General features: G+C 49.7%; 1 protein-coding gene across 2 annotated transcripts; it reads right to left on the bottom strand.

Moving 5' to 3' along the window:
• Nucleotides 1-7,970: 7,970 nt before the first annotated feature.
• Nucleotides 7,971-11,304, bottom strand: LOC100541155 (regulator of cell cycle RGCC). Of its 2 annotated transcripts, none has more exons than XM_019618203.2 (5): nt 11,157-11,304; nt 10,821-10,976; nt 10,320-10,400; nt 9,869-9,931; nt 7,971-8,929 (listed from the first exon to the last, which is right to left on the bottom strand). In XM_019618203.2, the coding sequence occupies exons 1-5, from the start codon at nt 11,197-11,199 to the stop codon at nt 8,922-8,924; spliced, it is 351 nt and encodes a 116-aa protein (XP_019473748.2). In that variant the 5' UTR covers nt 11,200-11,304; the 3' UTR covers nt 7,971-8,921. The 2 variants fall into 2 exon arrangements, with proteins under 2 accessions (XP_019473748.2, XP_010713565.1); XM_010715263.3 differs by having other exon boundaries at nt 11,071-11,216.
• Nucleotides 11,305-16,880: the final 5,576 nt, after the last annotated feature.

The raw sequence follows: 16,880 nt of genomic DNA, 5'->3' as shown, positions 1-16,880 counted from the left end.
GGCAGCAGTGGTGCAGCCAGGAGCAGCCCGCGGTTTGAACGGCTCACGGTCTCCCTTGATGACTTTTGCCTCGCTGCCTAGCTGCTCCGCAGGTCACAGACTCCCGGCAGCAGAAGACAGTTAGAAAACTGCCTGAGCCCCCGGAGGCTTCTTATCCTCTCACCGAAACTGGCTTAAGACTTAGCCGATTTCTTCTCTGAGCTGGACAACACTGCTGGTCCCCACTGGGAGTCATCCCAGAACAGCACAAAGCCATGCTCAGGACACAGCAAAGTGAAGGAATGGACCCAGAACTCACTTGTTCCCAGCAGGTGACTGAGTCCTGCAGTAGACAGCTCTGTGGGCCCCTGCTGGCACGAGGACAAGAGAACAGGATCCGAACTTCAGGCTGTCCTGAGGGCAGAGTCCATGTGGCTGGAGAGTCGCTTGAATTTACTCGGGGCAAGTCCAGTTCCTCCTTGAGACAGAAAACAGCTCTTGTACTGTGCAGATGTGTTTATTTCCCCCAGGAGCATCTGTTCAGTTGCTTCTCTTATGGCATGAAGAAAACCCCATGTGCCTTAATTTAAAGTCCAGCTACTTTCAGGCTTCTCATGTCACACCAGGGGGTGTCACAAGGAAGTGAAAATCATGGTGGGACTTGCTACAATCCTATTTTGGATATGGGAGAAAAGACTGTTTTAGCTGCCACACAAGATGGCATTAGCATCATACCATGGAAGTGAAAGCCCTTCAAAAAAGGAAGCCTCAGCCACAAGTCCTGAAGAAGCAAACCCTTGATTTAGCTGATCTTTACACAGCTCAGCCAGGTTCCTTCAGTGGTTAGTGGCAAGAAATGAGTTTCTCTCGCCTCAACTTCAGGCTGTGCTGCTGGACACAGCCAACCCCAGCACAGCCATCTGCTCTCCAGCTTTGCAAGTGGTACCCCTGGTATTTTCCTCCTTAGACATGCACTGTGCTGGTACACACTCTCAGCTGCCTTTGTGGGAGTTGGAGCCACTGAATTTTGCCTTCCACTGTTTTCCACCCATGCTCAGAGTGTTTCCTGGTGGAAGAAGAGATTTTCTCATCAGATGAACTTATCATTTATTTCCTTCTGGAAATCAGGATTTATCTTCATATTTACTTAATATGCAAAAGACTTGAGACAGCTGGAGACCGATGTGACAGAGAGGTGAATCTTGGAAACGTCAGCAGAAAATCAAGTTTCTGAAAAGCAATGGTGTCTGGGAGAGAGAAGCAGAGGTGTGGAACCAGGGAAGAACGGAAAGGTGAAGGGTCTGCTGCACCATGCCACCATGTTGTGCTTGATAGAAAAGCACTTCCCTTGTGACTCTCTTGGCAGCTCCATGGAGGAACTTCAGTATCAAAAACTCAGACCTGGTGGTACTTGCAGACAAATGCAGACACATACAAACAATACACACAACAAGGGGCCACAGAAAGGGAAGGCAGACAACTTCTCCCCGTTTTCCTGTCCATTGTTTTCTATGCTACTTGTCCAAGAGCTTCACCAGAAGAAGAATGTCAGACCCATCACATGAAGGCAGTGACAGCCTTACATTTGCGTGTTTAATCCCCAGCGTGCTGGGAAGCTGCTTGTTTTAGGGAAACAGGAAGACCTAAAATAGCAGAAGCTGGAAACACGTGACTGGCTGGGTCAGACAAGGAGGCAAGGAGCAGAGCTGAGAGTATCCAGTCTCATGCCACTCCCTGTGCACAGCACAATTTTCTCCTTGGCATCATCTCATAATGAGACCTTTTCTTTAAATTCTAAACATAACCTGCATTGGTAGTACATGCAGAACAAGAAAAGTCACATGAGACTTGCAGCAAAAAATGAGCATGTGGCTGGTCATCATACTAACAAAGATGAATAATTACAAGAATTACAGAAAAAAGATATTTCAAGTCCAAAGATCACTGCAAATAATATGAATAGACTGCTTGTCTCAGTGCAGAAAATCTGAGGTGATTGTGTTGAGAAGGGTTGAGAGAGAATTTGCAGGCTTAGCTCCCTGCTTGAATGCAGACTTGGTGCCAGAGGGACGGTGATACAGGACTCCACTGTGCTCGTATTCATTTAATTAGTTTAATTGTGAGGTTAATGCCAGCTAAGCCAGCAAGGAGCCTGGATATGGATCAGCTTTGTTTCTATGTTCTCCATCAGTCTTGCCCCAATCTGGACACTCTTAGCAACATCAGACAAAGGGATATTGGCCAGAGAGGAGATCAAACTCCTGCCACTGGTCCAGCTGAAATTGCTGTTGTTGAGAAGTGCAGCATCTTATAAAGAAGTGGGGAGAAAGGTGGCAGGAGAAAGCCAAGAGAGACTGGATAACCTTTCCCTACTGTTGTTCAATGCTGTAGGTGAATTTTGCCATTGAATGAGATTCCACTGGCTTAGAGGCACGCAATACTCATCTGTTCCTTGTCCCCAGGGATGGCCAGCAGCCAACTCTTGTCCTTAGTAGAGTAGAACAATCAAGGGAAGTGACCTACTGAGGCAAGGGGACAGGATGCTGTGCTGGCTGCCACTGCCTGCATTGTGTCTTTGGATACCTTGGGGATGAAGTCAGACAGCAACTTGCTACAGATACCACTCACTACTCTGCAATCTGTATGAACAGACACTGCAGGCAGAGTAGTACACTGTTTACTATAGGAATTAAGTTGATCACTGAAGAAGTTCACACTGGGAAAGTCCTTCAGGCTCTATTTAGAGCAGGGACGCAGCTCTTAGGCACTAGAGCATCCTAGAAGATGGTCCGGGAGAGACTTACTGTTTATGGCAAATGTCCTGTTGAGAGGTGGTGTAGCTGAGGAATCCTCTGTGGACTGTAGTGGATGCTGAGAGGTCACTGAGAAGCACCCTCAACCTGGTTCTCTGAACACCCTGTGCTTAATGGAGACCTCCATCCCCCTCAGCTGCCTATTTCAGCTTTGATAACTTGATCCTTGCATTGTTCTTCTTCCTTGCAGGTAGGCTGAGCGCACTGTGGCTGTTATAGCCCTTAACCTCATAGGTCACCCATAAGGGCCACGTTGCTGTGTTCTGCAGTCATGTTCGTTTCACTTGTGGTTCAGCCTGAACTACAGCTCTTCTTGCAGCTCCACCCCAAGCAGCTCCCCTCTTTCCTGCCTTTCCTTCCAGCAGTTGGAAAACTGCCAGAGCAATGATGATCTGTGTAGTCCCAAATCTCAAATTTCCCTACCAGATCACTCCATGGTTTCACATCCCTCTTTGACATCACTTCTAGAATCTGCTGTCTCTATGGTGGGAATTGTGACCTAGGAAGGTGGAGGGGTGATGGGACTAGCATTACCGGGTTGCATCATCCCTTTCAGTTCTGGGAAGGCAGTTTGTTTCCGAGGAATATTTTCAACAGACAGAAACAGAAAGCCAAAGCTTACTCTCACTTTCCTCCTTGCTGAGTTGCACGTTCCTCTTGGAGGAGTTCAAGCCACCCCATTTAACAGAGGCATGTTTCTTGCCAAAAGAGCCAAACAGCTGTAGCATGGCTGCAGGCTGATTCAGATAAATCCAAGATATGAGGAAGAAATGGCTGAGGAGGACTCAGAGCCTGAGTCATACCAGAGTCACAGTCCACAGACACTCAGCACAGCAACGTAGATTCTCACAACATAGACAGCTACAAAGATGAATGCACATTATCAAACCAGCACAGGATGAGCTGGGTTCTGACAAGGTACAGAGTGATGATCTGTTTGGAGGGGAAGTATGTGAAATACAGAGGGATTTGCTTCCTGCTCTCATGTGCCTCACAGCTAAAAAGCTTGCTAGAAAATACTATTTTAAATCAGGACCTGAAAGTGCCCTATATCTCCCATTTCTGTAAACATGGAACAGTTCCCCCAAAATGGCCAGAGAGCTTGTCAGAAAAGAGAAGTAGCAGGTGCTATCCCTGGTGTTAGGTTATGCTGTGAGTATTTTGAGAGATCTTACATCATTGTGGCCAGCCCAACTGTCTGGAGGGCTAAATATTTCCCCTCCCTCCAGAGGATGTGGTTACTCTCCTAAATGCAGCGGGGCACACGACTCCCCAAATCAACAACTGCACCCAACCCTGAGCTGTGAGAGCTCAGCCCAGCAAGAGCTACTCAAAGCAGGAATATAGGCAGTTCAGAATCAGAGGGCTGTGGTTACACATGCATAAGGGAGAAGTTTTGCTGAAATAGAGAGCTCAATAACCTTCTTACAGTTCAATAATTAAGTAACGTGTTCTCTCACCACATGGTTTTGAGGGCAGGAAATGTAATAGCTCCTTACCTTGCTGTTTTTGTTTAGATTTGTGTAGAAATACCTCAGTGTATGTTCCCATCACAGGACTGACCTAATCTAGTTGAATGCAAAGAAGAAAATTAGCCCCTTACTCTATAATTTCTTCAGAAATTTCTTCATGAAAGAACATCAACCCTGTGGTAGGCTGAGGAAGCATCCTGCTCCACCAGCCTCCACAAAGGCCTCTCCAGATCTCTCCTGGGAGGCCACCATACAACAGATTGTCCTATGGATGGTGGGGGTGGGAAAAGCAGGAGGGCTCATGAAAACAGGAAGGTACAGGGAATGTCTGCTCAGAGGAGACCCTATGAAAAGAGCGTATGGGATTCACTACTAAAGCAGTAGCTACTCTCTAGTAAATAAACACTGCACTCTCCAGAAAGACTGAGTTTGCAGCTAGGCTTGTAGAAAATAGCACAGTTGGGAGGCTACAGTTGCCTTAATTTTGGTTAGCCACTTCCCATCCTTCAGCGGCTCTTCTTGCTTCTAAGAAAACAGGAGAATGGTTACCAGGCAGCAGTTTGCACTGCAGTGAATGCATAATTGGAAATAATGCCGTCAACATAGGGTGTCCTCACTCCCAAGCCGCACAGGCCACTATCTCCCTGCTCATGCCATAGCTCCAGCCTCCCCATGGTGACTTATAGAAATGTGGTCTGCCCAGCTCGAGGGGATGGGCCAAGAATCCCGCAGTGCCAACACAGCCCCTCTCCTAGCAGCACCCACAACAAACACACCCCTGCAGCAGAAGAGCAGTGATGCACCACAGGGGTTATCAGGCGCAGCAAATTTGGGGTTTTAAAGTATTTATATATGCAGTTGCTTAGCAACATTTGCAGCCACTTTGCTGATGTAAGCCAACAAGCAGCATCTAAGGGCTGTGGTACCGCAGGTTTCCACAAGCAAGCACTCAGCATTGTGGCTGCCCAGCCAAAGGCCATGATGCCAACAGGGCCAGGGGTGAGCTTTTAAAAAAAATACTTTTCCCCCACATACTGGTAGCATGCAAGCAATAGAGAGCACACGGCTGTGGGTGGAATAAATATCAGATTCAAAGTTAGACTGCAAGGGTGAAACTCCTGCACAGAATGAGTCAGAGAGGAAAAAATGTCCCAAATGACATTACAGTCACTGACATCACCATTCATCCCCTACATGCACATGGAGAGTCCCAGCAGCTCCAGCTGCTCTGCCCCTTTTGATGTGGGATGAGTGTCCCCACAGTGTGGGGTGCTCCGGCCCTGCCCCGTGCTAGCATCACAGGAACATTGAGCATCATCTCTGCCCTCAGTTCTACCACACTGTTCTCACCCTCTCTCTTTTTGGTTGCCCTTTAAAGGCACAGGGGTCCACATAGCAGCTCATTAGACACATCTCACAGCATGAAGTGAGTGATGACACACTAACCCCACACACAGCCTGTCCTTTGCTAAGCTCTGCTGGGACACCTCTGAAGCTGCAGCCACGTTCCTATCCTTCCCCAGGTGTTCACTTTGTAGGATTAGCATTTGTTCAAAATTCTGAGACAGTTAGACTTCAAACTAATCAGTTACGTGACCAGTCGCCCCACTGTCACTGTTCTGCAAACCAAGGGGAGAAGGAAGCTGTCATGTTTCCAGTTCAGACAGTTGCAACAGAGTTCCACATGGCCCTAGTGAACAAGTATGTCACAGGGGAAGAAGAGCAGTGTTATCAGCTGAGGCAAGCAGGGCCTCTCCACATATCCCTACACCCCTCCTGGTCATTGTGCTGACCAAGGGGTAGCTTCTACAGAGGGGAAAACCAAAGGAAACATCAGGGCCTGTTCTCCAGCAAGAAGGAACTCCTAGAGCAGCCTCTGTACAACACTATCCACAGACATCCCCACCTTGCCAAACATAGTGGGGATAAACCCACAGCTGCAAACCTGGCTTCACAGCAAGGAATCTTGTTTATTTCATTTCTTTAAGGCAGTCAAGAAATAATCCCCGTAACGTACCATTAGGGTAAAGTAGGCATCTCATCTCCTCTAACACATGGAGGTGGAACACAGTGTACTCTGCTTCAGGCTCTTTCCTTCTATTCAGCACCCCCTCCCCCCCAAGTTCACTTGAGGGGATGTCCAAGCAGCTGCAATTGCAATTTATGTGCCTTGCCCCTTCATATAGCTGCTGATGAGCCCTCCAGCTGCTCATGCCCCACCATTCTTTTCCACCTCCCCAGCAAGGCCAGTGCAGCTGGGTGGATCCACCCCCTGCTAGAGCAGCCAGGCCCTCTGCCAGCTCCTGAAATTTCTCCAGGGAGCCCCATTCTCAGGGACTGGATTTTGTCCCTGTCCCAGCAAGGTAGGGCACTTTCCCAGCGGAACACAAAGCAGCAAGAAGGTTTGAGTCCTCAGGATACAGAGAGCAGCATCACAGCAGAGGACACTCCTAAAGCCTCCCCAGCAGATGTTGCCACCCTCCTTCAGGCTGTCCATCTATCACTGCTGGCCCTACAAAGAGGCCAGCAGAGGGCAACAAAGATGATGAAGGGCCTGGAGCATCTCCCACACGAAGAAAAACTGTTAGACCTGGATCTGTTCAGCCTAGATAAGACAGAGGGGGGATCTAGATATTTATAAACTATTGATATTGATCAGTGCAGTTGGATAAGGCCAGACTCTTTTCCGCAGTGTGTAATGGTAGGACCAGGACCAATGGCAAAAAACCTAGAAGACAAGAAATTCTACACAAACATGCAGAACATCTTTAAGGTGAGGGTGACAGAGCACTAGAACAGGCTGCCCAGAGAGGTTGTGGAGTTTCTTTTTTTTTTGGAGATATTCAAGACCTGTTTGGAGACCTATCTTTGCAACCTACTATGGGAAACAAAGATGATCAGGGGACTGGAGCACCTCCCCTACAAAGACAGGCTGAGGGAGCTGGGCTTGTTCAGCCTGCAGAAAAGAAGGCTGCAGGGTGACCTCATTGCAGCCTTTCAGTACCTAAAGGGAGCCTGCAAACAGGAGGAGAATCAACTCTTTGAAAGTGTAGATAACTGCAGGACAAGGGGAAATTAAGTTGAGGGAGGGAAGATTTAGGCTGGATTTAGGGGGAAGTTCTTTACAGGGAGAGTGGTGAGGCTGCCCAGAGAGGTTGTGGATGCCCTGTCCCTGGAGGTGTTCAAGGCCAGATTGGATGGGGCCCGGGGCAACCTGGTCTAGTATTAAAAGGGAATGCATATGGCAGGGGGGTTGGAGATTCATGATCCTTGAGGTCCCTTCCAATCCTGGCCATTCCATGATTCTGTGAAACGTGCTTTAATGGGGGTGTATTGTCTGTAGATGTCCCTTACAACCTCTGCAGTTCTGTCAGATTCTGTCAGGAACAGCACAGCAAAGACTGGTCCCATAGACAGCAGGAGCTCAGGGATAAATCCAACAGCAACAGAACCTACCCTATGCTCTGGGTCATCCAGTCACAGGCAACCTGAGCCCAGGCAAGGACACAGATGACCAGGGGATCCACTGGAGTCTCCCACCTGCCTTCAGCCAGTGGAAGGCTACTTAACTCATTCTAAGCATCCCCAACCCCTCATAGCCCATGGGCAGCACCCAGGGCTGGGAGAAGTGTCTCCTTGCAGGCAGCTCCAGAGATGAAGTAAGCTCACAAGAACAGGACAAAAATACAGAGACAAACACTGAGACTTAAAATCCCATTCATAAAAATATATTAACTGTACAGTGTACATCATCATTGTTACAGTATTGTCAGCAGAAGTCAGGGTAGAGGCACTTGGGGTCCAGGCAGGGGGCTTATTTGCAGATACCCATGAGAAGCAACAGGCCAGCAATGGCTGCCACTGCTGACATACTGCTGCAGGAACAGGCTTCCTGAACCAGGAGAGGACACCAAGGTGTCAGTGAAGCACTGCTAGTTGATCTTCACCCATATCACCATCATGCCACTGTTGAATCCAGAGGATAAACTCCCCAGATCCACTTGGTCAGCAGCCCCTCTTTCAGGGCATAGCCTGATGCCCTCACCAAGAGGGTTTCATATCTTAGTGCCAGCAGAGTCCTGTCCTGCACATGGAAACAGACTGAAGCCCAACAATTAAAGCAGAGCTGACCATATCATCATTCACAGCTGCCAGCCAGCAGACCTCAGCAGACCTCGTGGCAGGCCCAAGGCAAGGATGAAAGCGCTGTTCCATGACTGTGTCCACAATAATGTTGAGGACCACCCTCAGGCTCCCACTGCCTTTATGCCAGCCTGCCCTGCCAAGCCCCAGGTTCTGGGGAGCCCCTCCTTCTCCTTGGCTGGGGGTGCCATGAACATGCAGAGCTGAACATACAGGCCTAAGCTTGCCAGTGCCATGAGACTGGCACAAGCACAGCTGTCCCCGACCCCAAAGCACCAGAAACACATCTCAGTTCTCCCGCTGCTGGAGCAAGAAGCAGCTGTCGAGGCAGGATCAGTCCATTTTTGTGGCTGGGATTGTCCTTCCCTGGCATGAAGTAGCATGTCATGGCACAGAGGAGCTGTTACCCACTCAGCTGCAGGATGGCAGGGACACAGAAGCATTGGATACATCAGAGAGGCACTAGGTGTATCTGCTGTGGATCCTTCTCCAAACTTTCCACCGAAACCACATCTCACATCTCTATGGGACAAGCAATGAGATAGAAAAGTAGTGAGACCATAGCTGGAGGGGATGCATTAGTACAGTGGATATCCCCACGCCTGCTCCCAGAATCACCTGCAGAGGAGTTAGAGCAGAAACCTGCAGTCAGGGCTGCAGCTCCCTTTTCTCATTACTAACTCCAAGTATTACTCAGGGCCAGCAGAAGCAACAATTCCTTCCCCTCCCTTCTGCATATCCAAAATGAGTTGACTGATGGGAACAGATACTGGGACCTAAGACCTACTGGGGAGGGCGAGAATAGAAAAGATGACCCCCATGCTTCAGTTACCCCAGCTAGTGCCAACCTCACAATACTGTAATGCTGCCCAAGAAAGTCAGCCAGAGAGACTCAGCATGACACTACCACTCTCTTCAGGGACACCTGCAGCCAAGCCCTGTGTCAGTAAGGGGAGCATCTGCAGAGTAATATCACAACCCAGCTGTGCTTTCAGACAGCTGGAATTCCCCATTCCACCACTGCACACAGCATCCAAATTGATTTCTGTTCTGCAGATGCCAACATTCTACTCTGATAGACTTGCTCACTGTCTGTGTGTCCAATGGGCCTTTCCCCAGGCAGGTGCTAGTTGGAACTTATCAGCCAGAACCCTCACATTCCTCATGGGATATTTCCAATAGGCATGTGTCATTAGGGCTCTCCTCGAGGGCAGTACTGCCATCTCCATTTCAATAGCTGGGGAAACTGGGAGGTACCAGAGACACTCACGCAGAAGAATTGCTGCCTCACTCGAAAGAGCTTGAAAGCACGCAGTAATGATATTCAGATATGAAAAAAAAGTCATATCCCAACTCCACACCAGTGTGAGAGCACAGCCAGCTCTGCAGAAACCACACTGATAATGTCACAGGCTGTCCCATATCTGTGGGAAAGCCTGGTGGACAGAACCACATACATACCCTCTAATACTTTGTCCAGATCCGCAATGAACTCCTCCAGCTCCCGCGTGTCTCCAAGCTTAGCTAGCAGATAGAAAGACACTGTTAGCCCTCTCATCCTACTCCCCTCCACCAACATCCCTCCAATCTAGGTGAGGGGCACAGAGATCAGAGCTGGCAGAGCTCTGGGAAAGAGGTTTCACAACAACAACACTACCCAAGGACAGCATGGAAAGGAAATTCCCAGAGCTAACCGACTACAGACACACACCTCCACTAGCCGTCTCCTCACAGCCCACCAACCCCATCCTCTCTGCTCCCAGTTTCATACCCAGGCTCTGGGAGCATGACTGTGGCAGCACAGTGATCCACCTACAAGGCACGGAACTTCCTTCACTTGCTTGTAACACCTCCCAGTGCAGGGCAGGGAAACCCTGGCAAACAGCCCTTCAGACAGACCTTCCCACCTTACCTTTAGAGGAGTAAGGACCAGTGTGGGTGTTGAGATCTTCCTCACTGGAGTTCAAGCTGCTTGCTGGGGATGTGCTGGTACCTGTGGGTGCAAAAGCATCATTCACTGCCCAAGGCCAGAGGCACCCAGTAAACAGACTGCAGAACCAGGGACCGAACCCATGCACACTACAGGACTCTGGGCTACTTTCTCACTTGTTCAGACAGTCCGCTCCTCCCTGGCTAGAAGGAATGCTTGTAGGTTGCTGGGCATGATCTTCCCTGTTCTCTCAAAACAGCCTTGCAGAAGCAGTACCAGCAGATGTTGGCAGCCCCTGGACCAGGACCCAGCCATAACCACAGTCCTCCCAGACACCGCATTACTCATCCTGCCCACATGAGTCGGGTCAGACAGGCAGCCCAAGGGCTGAACCAGCAGAAAAATTCGTCTTTTATCATGGAAGAGCTCTCAAAGCGATTCCACCCTCAGGAACACCACCGTGCCCCGCAGCCCCACACTCACTCTCCAGCTCATCGATGCCGCTGTCGTACACGTTGTGCCCCGCTTTTCTCTTCACCTCCTCCAAGTGCCGCTCATACTGACTCGCAGGGCCTCTATCGAAGCCCTCGACGACCTCATCGAACTCCCGCAGTAGATCGCTCAGCTCGTCCGACATGGCTGCAGGGAAGCATTGGGCAGTGAGGGGCTGAGGACGCGCACCGGGCAAAGCCTCGGGAGCCGGTCCCGGGCTGGCGGCCAACAGACCGCTTACCGAGAGATCGCGTAGCCCGCAGCGCCCCACGAACAGGCTCCCTCCCGGCCGCAGAGGAGCGGGATCCCGGCCGCACCAACACTTACCTCCCCGACCCGCTCCGATGGGGCAGAGGCGGTCGCGGCGCATTTTGTATCAGCGCCGACGCCCCGCGAGCCGCTCCGCACCAATCGGCGGCACCGGGCGGGGCCGGGGCAGCGCCGGGAGCGAGGTGCGGCTGCCGCAGCTCCGCTCTGGGTCTCCCCGGGTTTTCCCCCAGCCCAGCCCAGCCTCCTCCGCGCTGTTTCCCGGTGCGGTTGTCCGAGCGCGGTTGGCCCTAGGCTGGAGGTCGGCTATGTGTTTGCGGTCCTCAGCATCTCCTGCCAGCTGCCCGTACTAATCATTAGCCCAGCTCTTCCAAAAGAGAGCTTTTAACCTCCGGGAGGCCGCTGTCTGTGATTGTCACAGAGTGGCGATGGTGAGCTCGAGTTTTGCCTTGACCTGAAAAACTGACCTACAGCAAAGGTGAGCGGCTGAGCCCAGAGGGTGATCAGTGGCACAAAGGCTAATCGGAGGGCAGTATCAGACAGAGCACCTCAGGGGTCCATTCTGTGTGCTGTCCTGTTCTACATCTCCTCTGACGGGATGTTGGGGCAGAGTGCACCCTAGCTGGGCTGCAGGTGACACCAGCCTGGGAGGAGTGGCAGGCACAGCAGGGGGCTGCACTGCCATCCAGAGGGTCCTCAAAGCTGCTCTGTCCTCTGCTTCTAGGATGATCGGTGGGTTCTGTCTGCAGTTTTAAATCCCCATCACCTGGGCGGTCTCGGGGGGCAATGGGGAGCTCTGATTGCTTTCTACCACCCCTAAATCAAAGTGAGAATCCCTCAGGTGAAGGAGCAGGTCACAGAAGGACACTACAGTCTTCGTAAGAGAAAAGAAGAAAGAAGAAAGAGAAAAAAAGAAAAAGCAAAAAAAAAAAGCAAAAAAAAGCACATCTGTGTTTTCTAACTGTGCTCATTTGGAGTTTTCTTTAGCTTTACTCCTGTACAGAACTATCAGCTAAAGCTGACACTTTCTGGGTATAAGCCAGTGTTTCTATATTCCTTTCAATGCAGAGTGGCACAGAATATGATCTCAACCCTCGTGGTGCAGAACCTGTCTTTAGAAGAAATTACATGTTGGCCATCGAGAAGCAAGCAGTTATTACAGCAGTGTTTTATGCTGCAGTGGGACTGGCCATGCTCCGATTTGCCATACTGTGCTCTGGGGTTTTCACTGTAAATAACACAGTATAGGGAAGGCTGGGAACTCCAGGCAGTTCCCCTCCTACTAAGCCACAAGAGTGCTGGCCCACAGCTAGCTTCAGGCTGGTTCTGCTGCAGAACTCTACCAGTTCTAACTTTCTTAAGACCTCTAAAGCTGACTCTAGCTGTAAAACCCCTCTGATGTTGCGTGGCCCAAACTGTTTCTGGCAGTGTGTGAGCAGGCAGCCCACAGCTGCCCCCAGCAGCATCACCATGTCCTGGCACCGGGGGGCTGCAAACAGCCAGACAAAACTTTCGACTGTTTTAAAACATATTCTTATAGCAGTTTGCAAATTCAGGTGGGTAGGAGTGGAAAAGAGGCTGAAACTGAAGCATAGCAAGAGCCACGCAGATTTGCCAGGATCTACCTTTACTTCTATCCTTCAGCTTTGTGTCTGCATCTCTTCTGAGGAGCAGGCCTATTAGGGTAGCAGCTGAGCAAGGGTCTGGCAAAGTGCTTCAGGAACAACAGTGCTCTGCAACTGATTTGTGAAGTCTTGTTTGTTTGAGGAAGCTGAAATAGAACAAGTCATATGCAAGCACACGTGCCAGGCAGTGTCTGCTGCTGCACTTCTGAAACAGCACTTCATGCTGCTGAGAGGAAGCAGCATGCTTACAGAGACAAGTGGTGACAGCTGCCCTCATGTGGAGCTTTCAGCAACATCCCGGTTTATCCCCTGCCAGCGAAGTTTCAAGCCTTGCATGCAGTGGAAGAACCTTACACTAAAAGCGATTTTCTTTTTTTTTTTTCCAGTAAAAAACAATAATTAATCTTTGAAAAGTGCATTTCTCTGCAGTAGCTGCGAAGGACAGCCTCTTCTTGCTTCTCAGTAAACCCTCAGTGCCCTCTGTTGTCCTCTAATACAGTGCTTGCCAAGCAAACTTTAAAAGAAATTTTCTTGCAAAGCAAAGCAAGTAGTGTTTCATCATAGCCATCGCCTTCAGGTTAACGTAATCAAGAACAATTAATTGCCCCACGTAGTGGTGTTTTTGAAAATGCACTTCTTTCCACGGCCCGTGGGGAGCAGCACATGAAACACAGGGTGTGCGTCCTGCACGCGTTTGAAATGAATCTGAGCACAGCCAGGTTGTCTGCCGGGGTGCCTCTACAGGGCACAGAGGTGACAGCAGAACTTTTCGTTGCCTTTAAGCGTGGCTTCCGAAGGGGCGAGGCGCATCAATTGCTCGATGCTACTCAGGTGTCAGCTGTCAGCCAAACACACAGCCTGAATGTCACTCGCATCTTCAAACCTGGTCTGGCTCTGCAATATATTTCCCCAGAGCGCTTCTCATTTGGTGTTTTGCTGGCATCTTCAAACTTCAGCTTGCCACTATTGCCACTGCACACTTGTGCTTTTCCTTTGCCTCTTTTGTAACCTCCTCCATCTAGTGCGTTACGCAGTCACCGGGGAATCCCGTACACGACTGGCTGGAGACCTGTAACCAGTGGTGTCTCCCAGGGGTCTGTGCTGGGTCCGGTCTTGTTCAACATCTTCATCAATGACCTTGATGAGGGGATAGTGGCCACCCTCAGCAAGTTTGCTGATGGTACGAAGTTGGGAGGATTGGCTGACACGCCTGAAGGCTGTGCTGCCATTCAGCGAGACCTGGACAGGCTGGAGAGCTGGGCAGTAAGAAACCGCATGAGGTTCAACAAAAGCAAGCATAGGGTCTTACACCTAGGGAGGAATAATTGCATGCACCAATACAGGCTGGGGGATGAGCTGCTGGAGAGGAGCTCTGCAGAGAGGGACCTGGGCGTCCTGGTGGACGACAGGTTGGCCATGAGCCAGCAGTGTGCCCTCATGGCCAAAAAGGCCAATGGCATTCTGGGGTGCATTAAGAAGAGCGTGTCCAGCAGGTCGAGGGAGGTGATCCTCCCCCTCTACTCTGCCCTGGTAAGGCCTCATCTGGAGTACTGTGTCCAGTTCTGGGCTCCCCAGTTCAAAAAAGACAGGGATCTCTTGGAAAGAGTCCAGCGGAGGGCCACAAAGATGGTGAAGGGCCTGGAGCATCTCCCCTATCAAGAAAGGTTAAGTGAGCTGGGCCTGTTTAGCCTTGAGAAAAAACGACTGAGAGGGGACCTGATCCAGGTTTATAAATATCTGAGGTGTGGCGGCCATAGCGGTGAGGCCAGTCTCTTTTCAGTGGTACGTGGAGACAGGACGAGGGGAAACGGACATAAGCTGCAGCATAGGAAGTTTCGCTCGAATGTGCGTAAGAACTTCTTCACGGTGAGGTGACGGAGCACTGGAACAGGCTGCCCAGGGAGGTAGTGGAGTCTCCTTCTCTGGAGATATTCAAGTCTCGCCTGGACGCCTACCTGTGCGACCTGGTGTAGGGAACCTGCTTTGGCAGGGGGTTGGTCTCGATGATCTCTAGAGGTCCCTTCCAACCCCTACAATTCTGTGACTCTCCTGTAGGATGGCCCTTCTCAGGATATCCCATCAGTCTGCTGCACTAAGCAAGACTTACCTATCTACTCCCCACATGTCCAACATTTCATATTTCAACATGACAAAAATATGATTTGCAGTCCAGGTGTCACATTAGCATAATGATTTGAGTGTCCTTATGTCCATTTAAAGACATAATCTGCTTTATCTTGAATTCAAAATTCTGAATGTTTGTAACCACTCCTCCCAAACTGAGGATCTGTTTCCTTCCCAGTGCTGTCTCTTGAGGGTTTCATGGGAATGGTGTCCAACTGCTGTAAAACCCCTGCCCTGAGCCACCAAGGGCACTGGTTACTAGAAGACCTTACCCTCACTGGTGTTGCTAACGGACTCAAGCTGTTGTGGCGGACACAAAATAAGGTGTCACTCATACCCCATGGGAACAGCAAGACCAGTGCTGCCTGTTGGCTGAGGAGCAGAGTCTCACTGATGTGCCAGAGGCTTTTAGGAAGAAATTGAAAGGTCCCCCAGAAGGTCTGCTTTTGCACCAGGTATAATACTGCATGTCAGCACAGACCAGCTGCTCTCTTCCCTTCTTGGATATAATCCTGGTTGCACAGCTGGCCATTGGCTGCCTGAGAGTGTTGATGGCCCCAGGAGCATTCAGCAGAGTCATGGCATCCTGTGTTTATCTGTTCCTGCAGAGTCAACAGCACTGCTAATCTCTGGATTCGTGGGAGGCTTTCACCAGCTATCTCTCAGCACACTCATCCTTCTTTAGCCTGCTATTTTCTGGGTACTGCTTCTCCATCCATTCTGATGTACCCATCCACAGGAAAAAGACCTTTTCAAAGCAAGAGTTCAACCCCAGCTGCAAAGATGCAGTACCCTGTGCAGGTATCACGCACTGGGCAGATGAGACTATGGTGGAATATCCCCTCTCCCTGCCTGGTGCCAGAAAGATCACATTCACTAACAATCTTTTTGAAGCTAAAAAGGATGGCCAGAGCCAAGCATTGTAATGACAAGCGTGGGACACATGAGCTGAGCTGTGAGCTCCCTGCTCACAAAGAGGGAAGTGCTGGAGCAACAGGTCTGCATTTGAATTATACCCACAAAACAAAACTTAATTCCTAATGCAAACTTACTTCCGTTGTTTGCATGACCCCAAAGTGTTTTCCCGTGGTCACAAATTTCACCTGAGCATGCAGAGGATATACAAACTGTTTCCATCAGAAAAGGCCCAAATATTTAGTCTATCTCAATCCCATAGTCACCCTAATCCCATTACTAATCCCTATCAGTCCTAACCTAAAACTAACCCTAGCTCTATTTCTACCACTGAACACACACTAAGCCTATACCTGCCATTAGTCCTAGGAAAAAAGATTTTATCAGTGAAACTAATACAGTGCATTTATTCATCTCTCCCCACATCAAAACTTCCCTAAAGTAATTCAATTATCCTGAGAAAGCTTCAACCCACTCAAAAACTTGGAAGTAGGAGGACATGACCATAACCTTACATGGAAATTCAGCATTAATCCTGACCTTAACTGCACATCTCATGCAGGGACCTGTGCAGAGCATTTCTCAAACAGCTGCCAGGTGGTGCAACCACTGCGTGGAGTGCCCAAGAGGATTTGGGCTGTGAAAACCCCAGATGACTTTGGTCGTCCTTTGACATTTCATCTCCAGTCCCAACATGCTACCTCTCCTTGCTATCTCTCAGGCACAGTTCTGTCAAGCACTCAGACACGGTTCCTTTTCAAAAGTATTCTTCTATTGTTCAGCCATTTAGTGGAGAGGAAGGGGTGCGAAGTACATCAGCTTCTACCCAACATGGCAGTGTAAGACATTTAAACTACGGCAACAAACAAACAAAAACTATTTCCATACGTCAGTGGATGGCAGTGCTGATGAGGAGCTCACAGTGAAAGGGAGCACTTCTGATGGGATGGGAGCTTCTGTACAGATAAATTTTAATCAGTTCCCTGCAAAGACTCCATTTGGAGGAGTTTCAAATCATATATGAACTCAGGTAAGATAAAATTAATTACTAACCAGAAGTTTCCATCACACAGGAAAAACTCAGTGCTGCCTAAACGTGACATAAAACATCAGGTCGGTA

This window comes from Meleagris gallopavo, chromosome 9, assembly GCF_905368555.1.
Source record: "Meleagris gallopavo chromosome 9, MGAL_WU_HG_1.1, whole genome shotgun sequence".
NCBI classification, from domain to species: Eukaryota; Metazoa; Chordata; class Aves; order Galliformes; family Phasianidae; genus Meleagris; species Meleagris gallopavo.
This window is presented reverse-complemented; position numbering and strand designations above follow the sequence as displayed.

Coding starts and splice junctions, on each gene's coding strand:
- LOC100541155 (XM_019618203.2), bottom strand. CDS start 11,199: ATGCGCCGCGACCGCCTCTGCCCCATCGGAGCGGGTCGGGGAG. Junction 10,977..11,156: donor CATCGGAGCGGGTCGGGGAG/GTAAGTGTTGGT, acceptor GCTTCCCTGCAG/CCATGTCGGACGAGCTGAGC. Junction 9,932..10,319: donor TGGTCCTTACTCCTCTAAAG/GTAAGGTGGGAA, acceptor TCTATCTGCTAG/CTAAGCTTGGAGACACGCGG.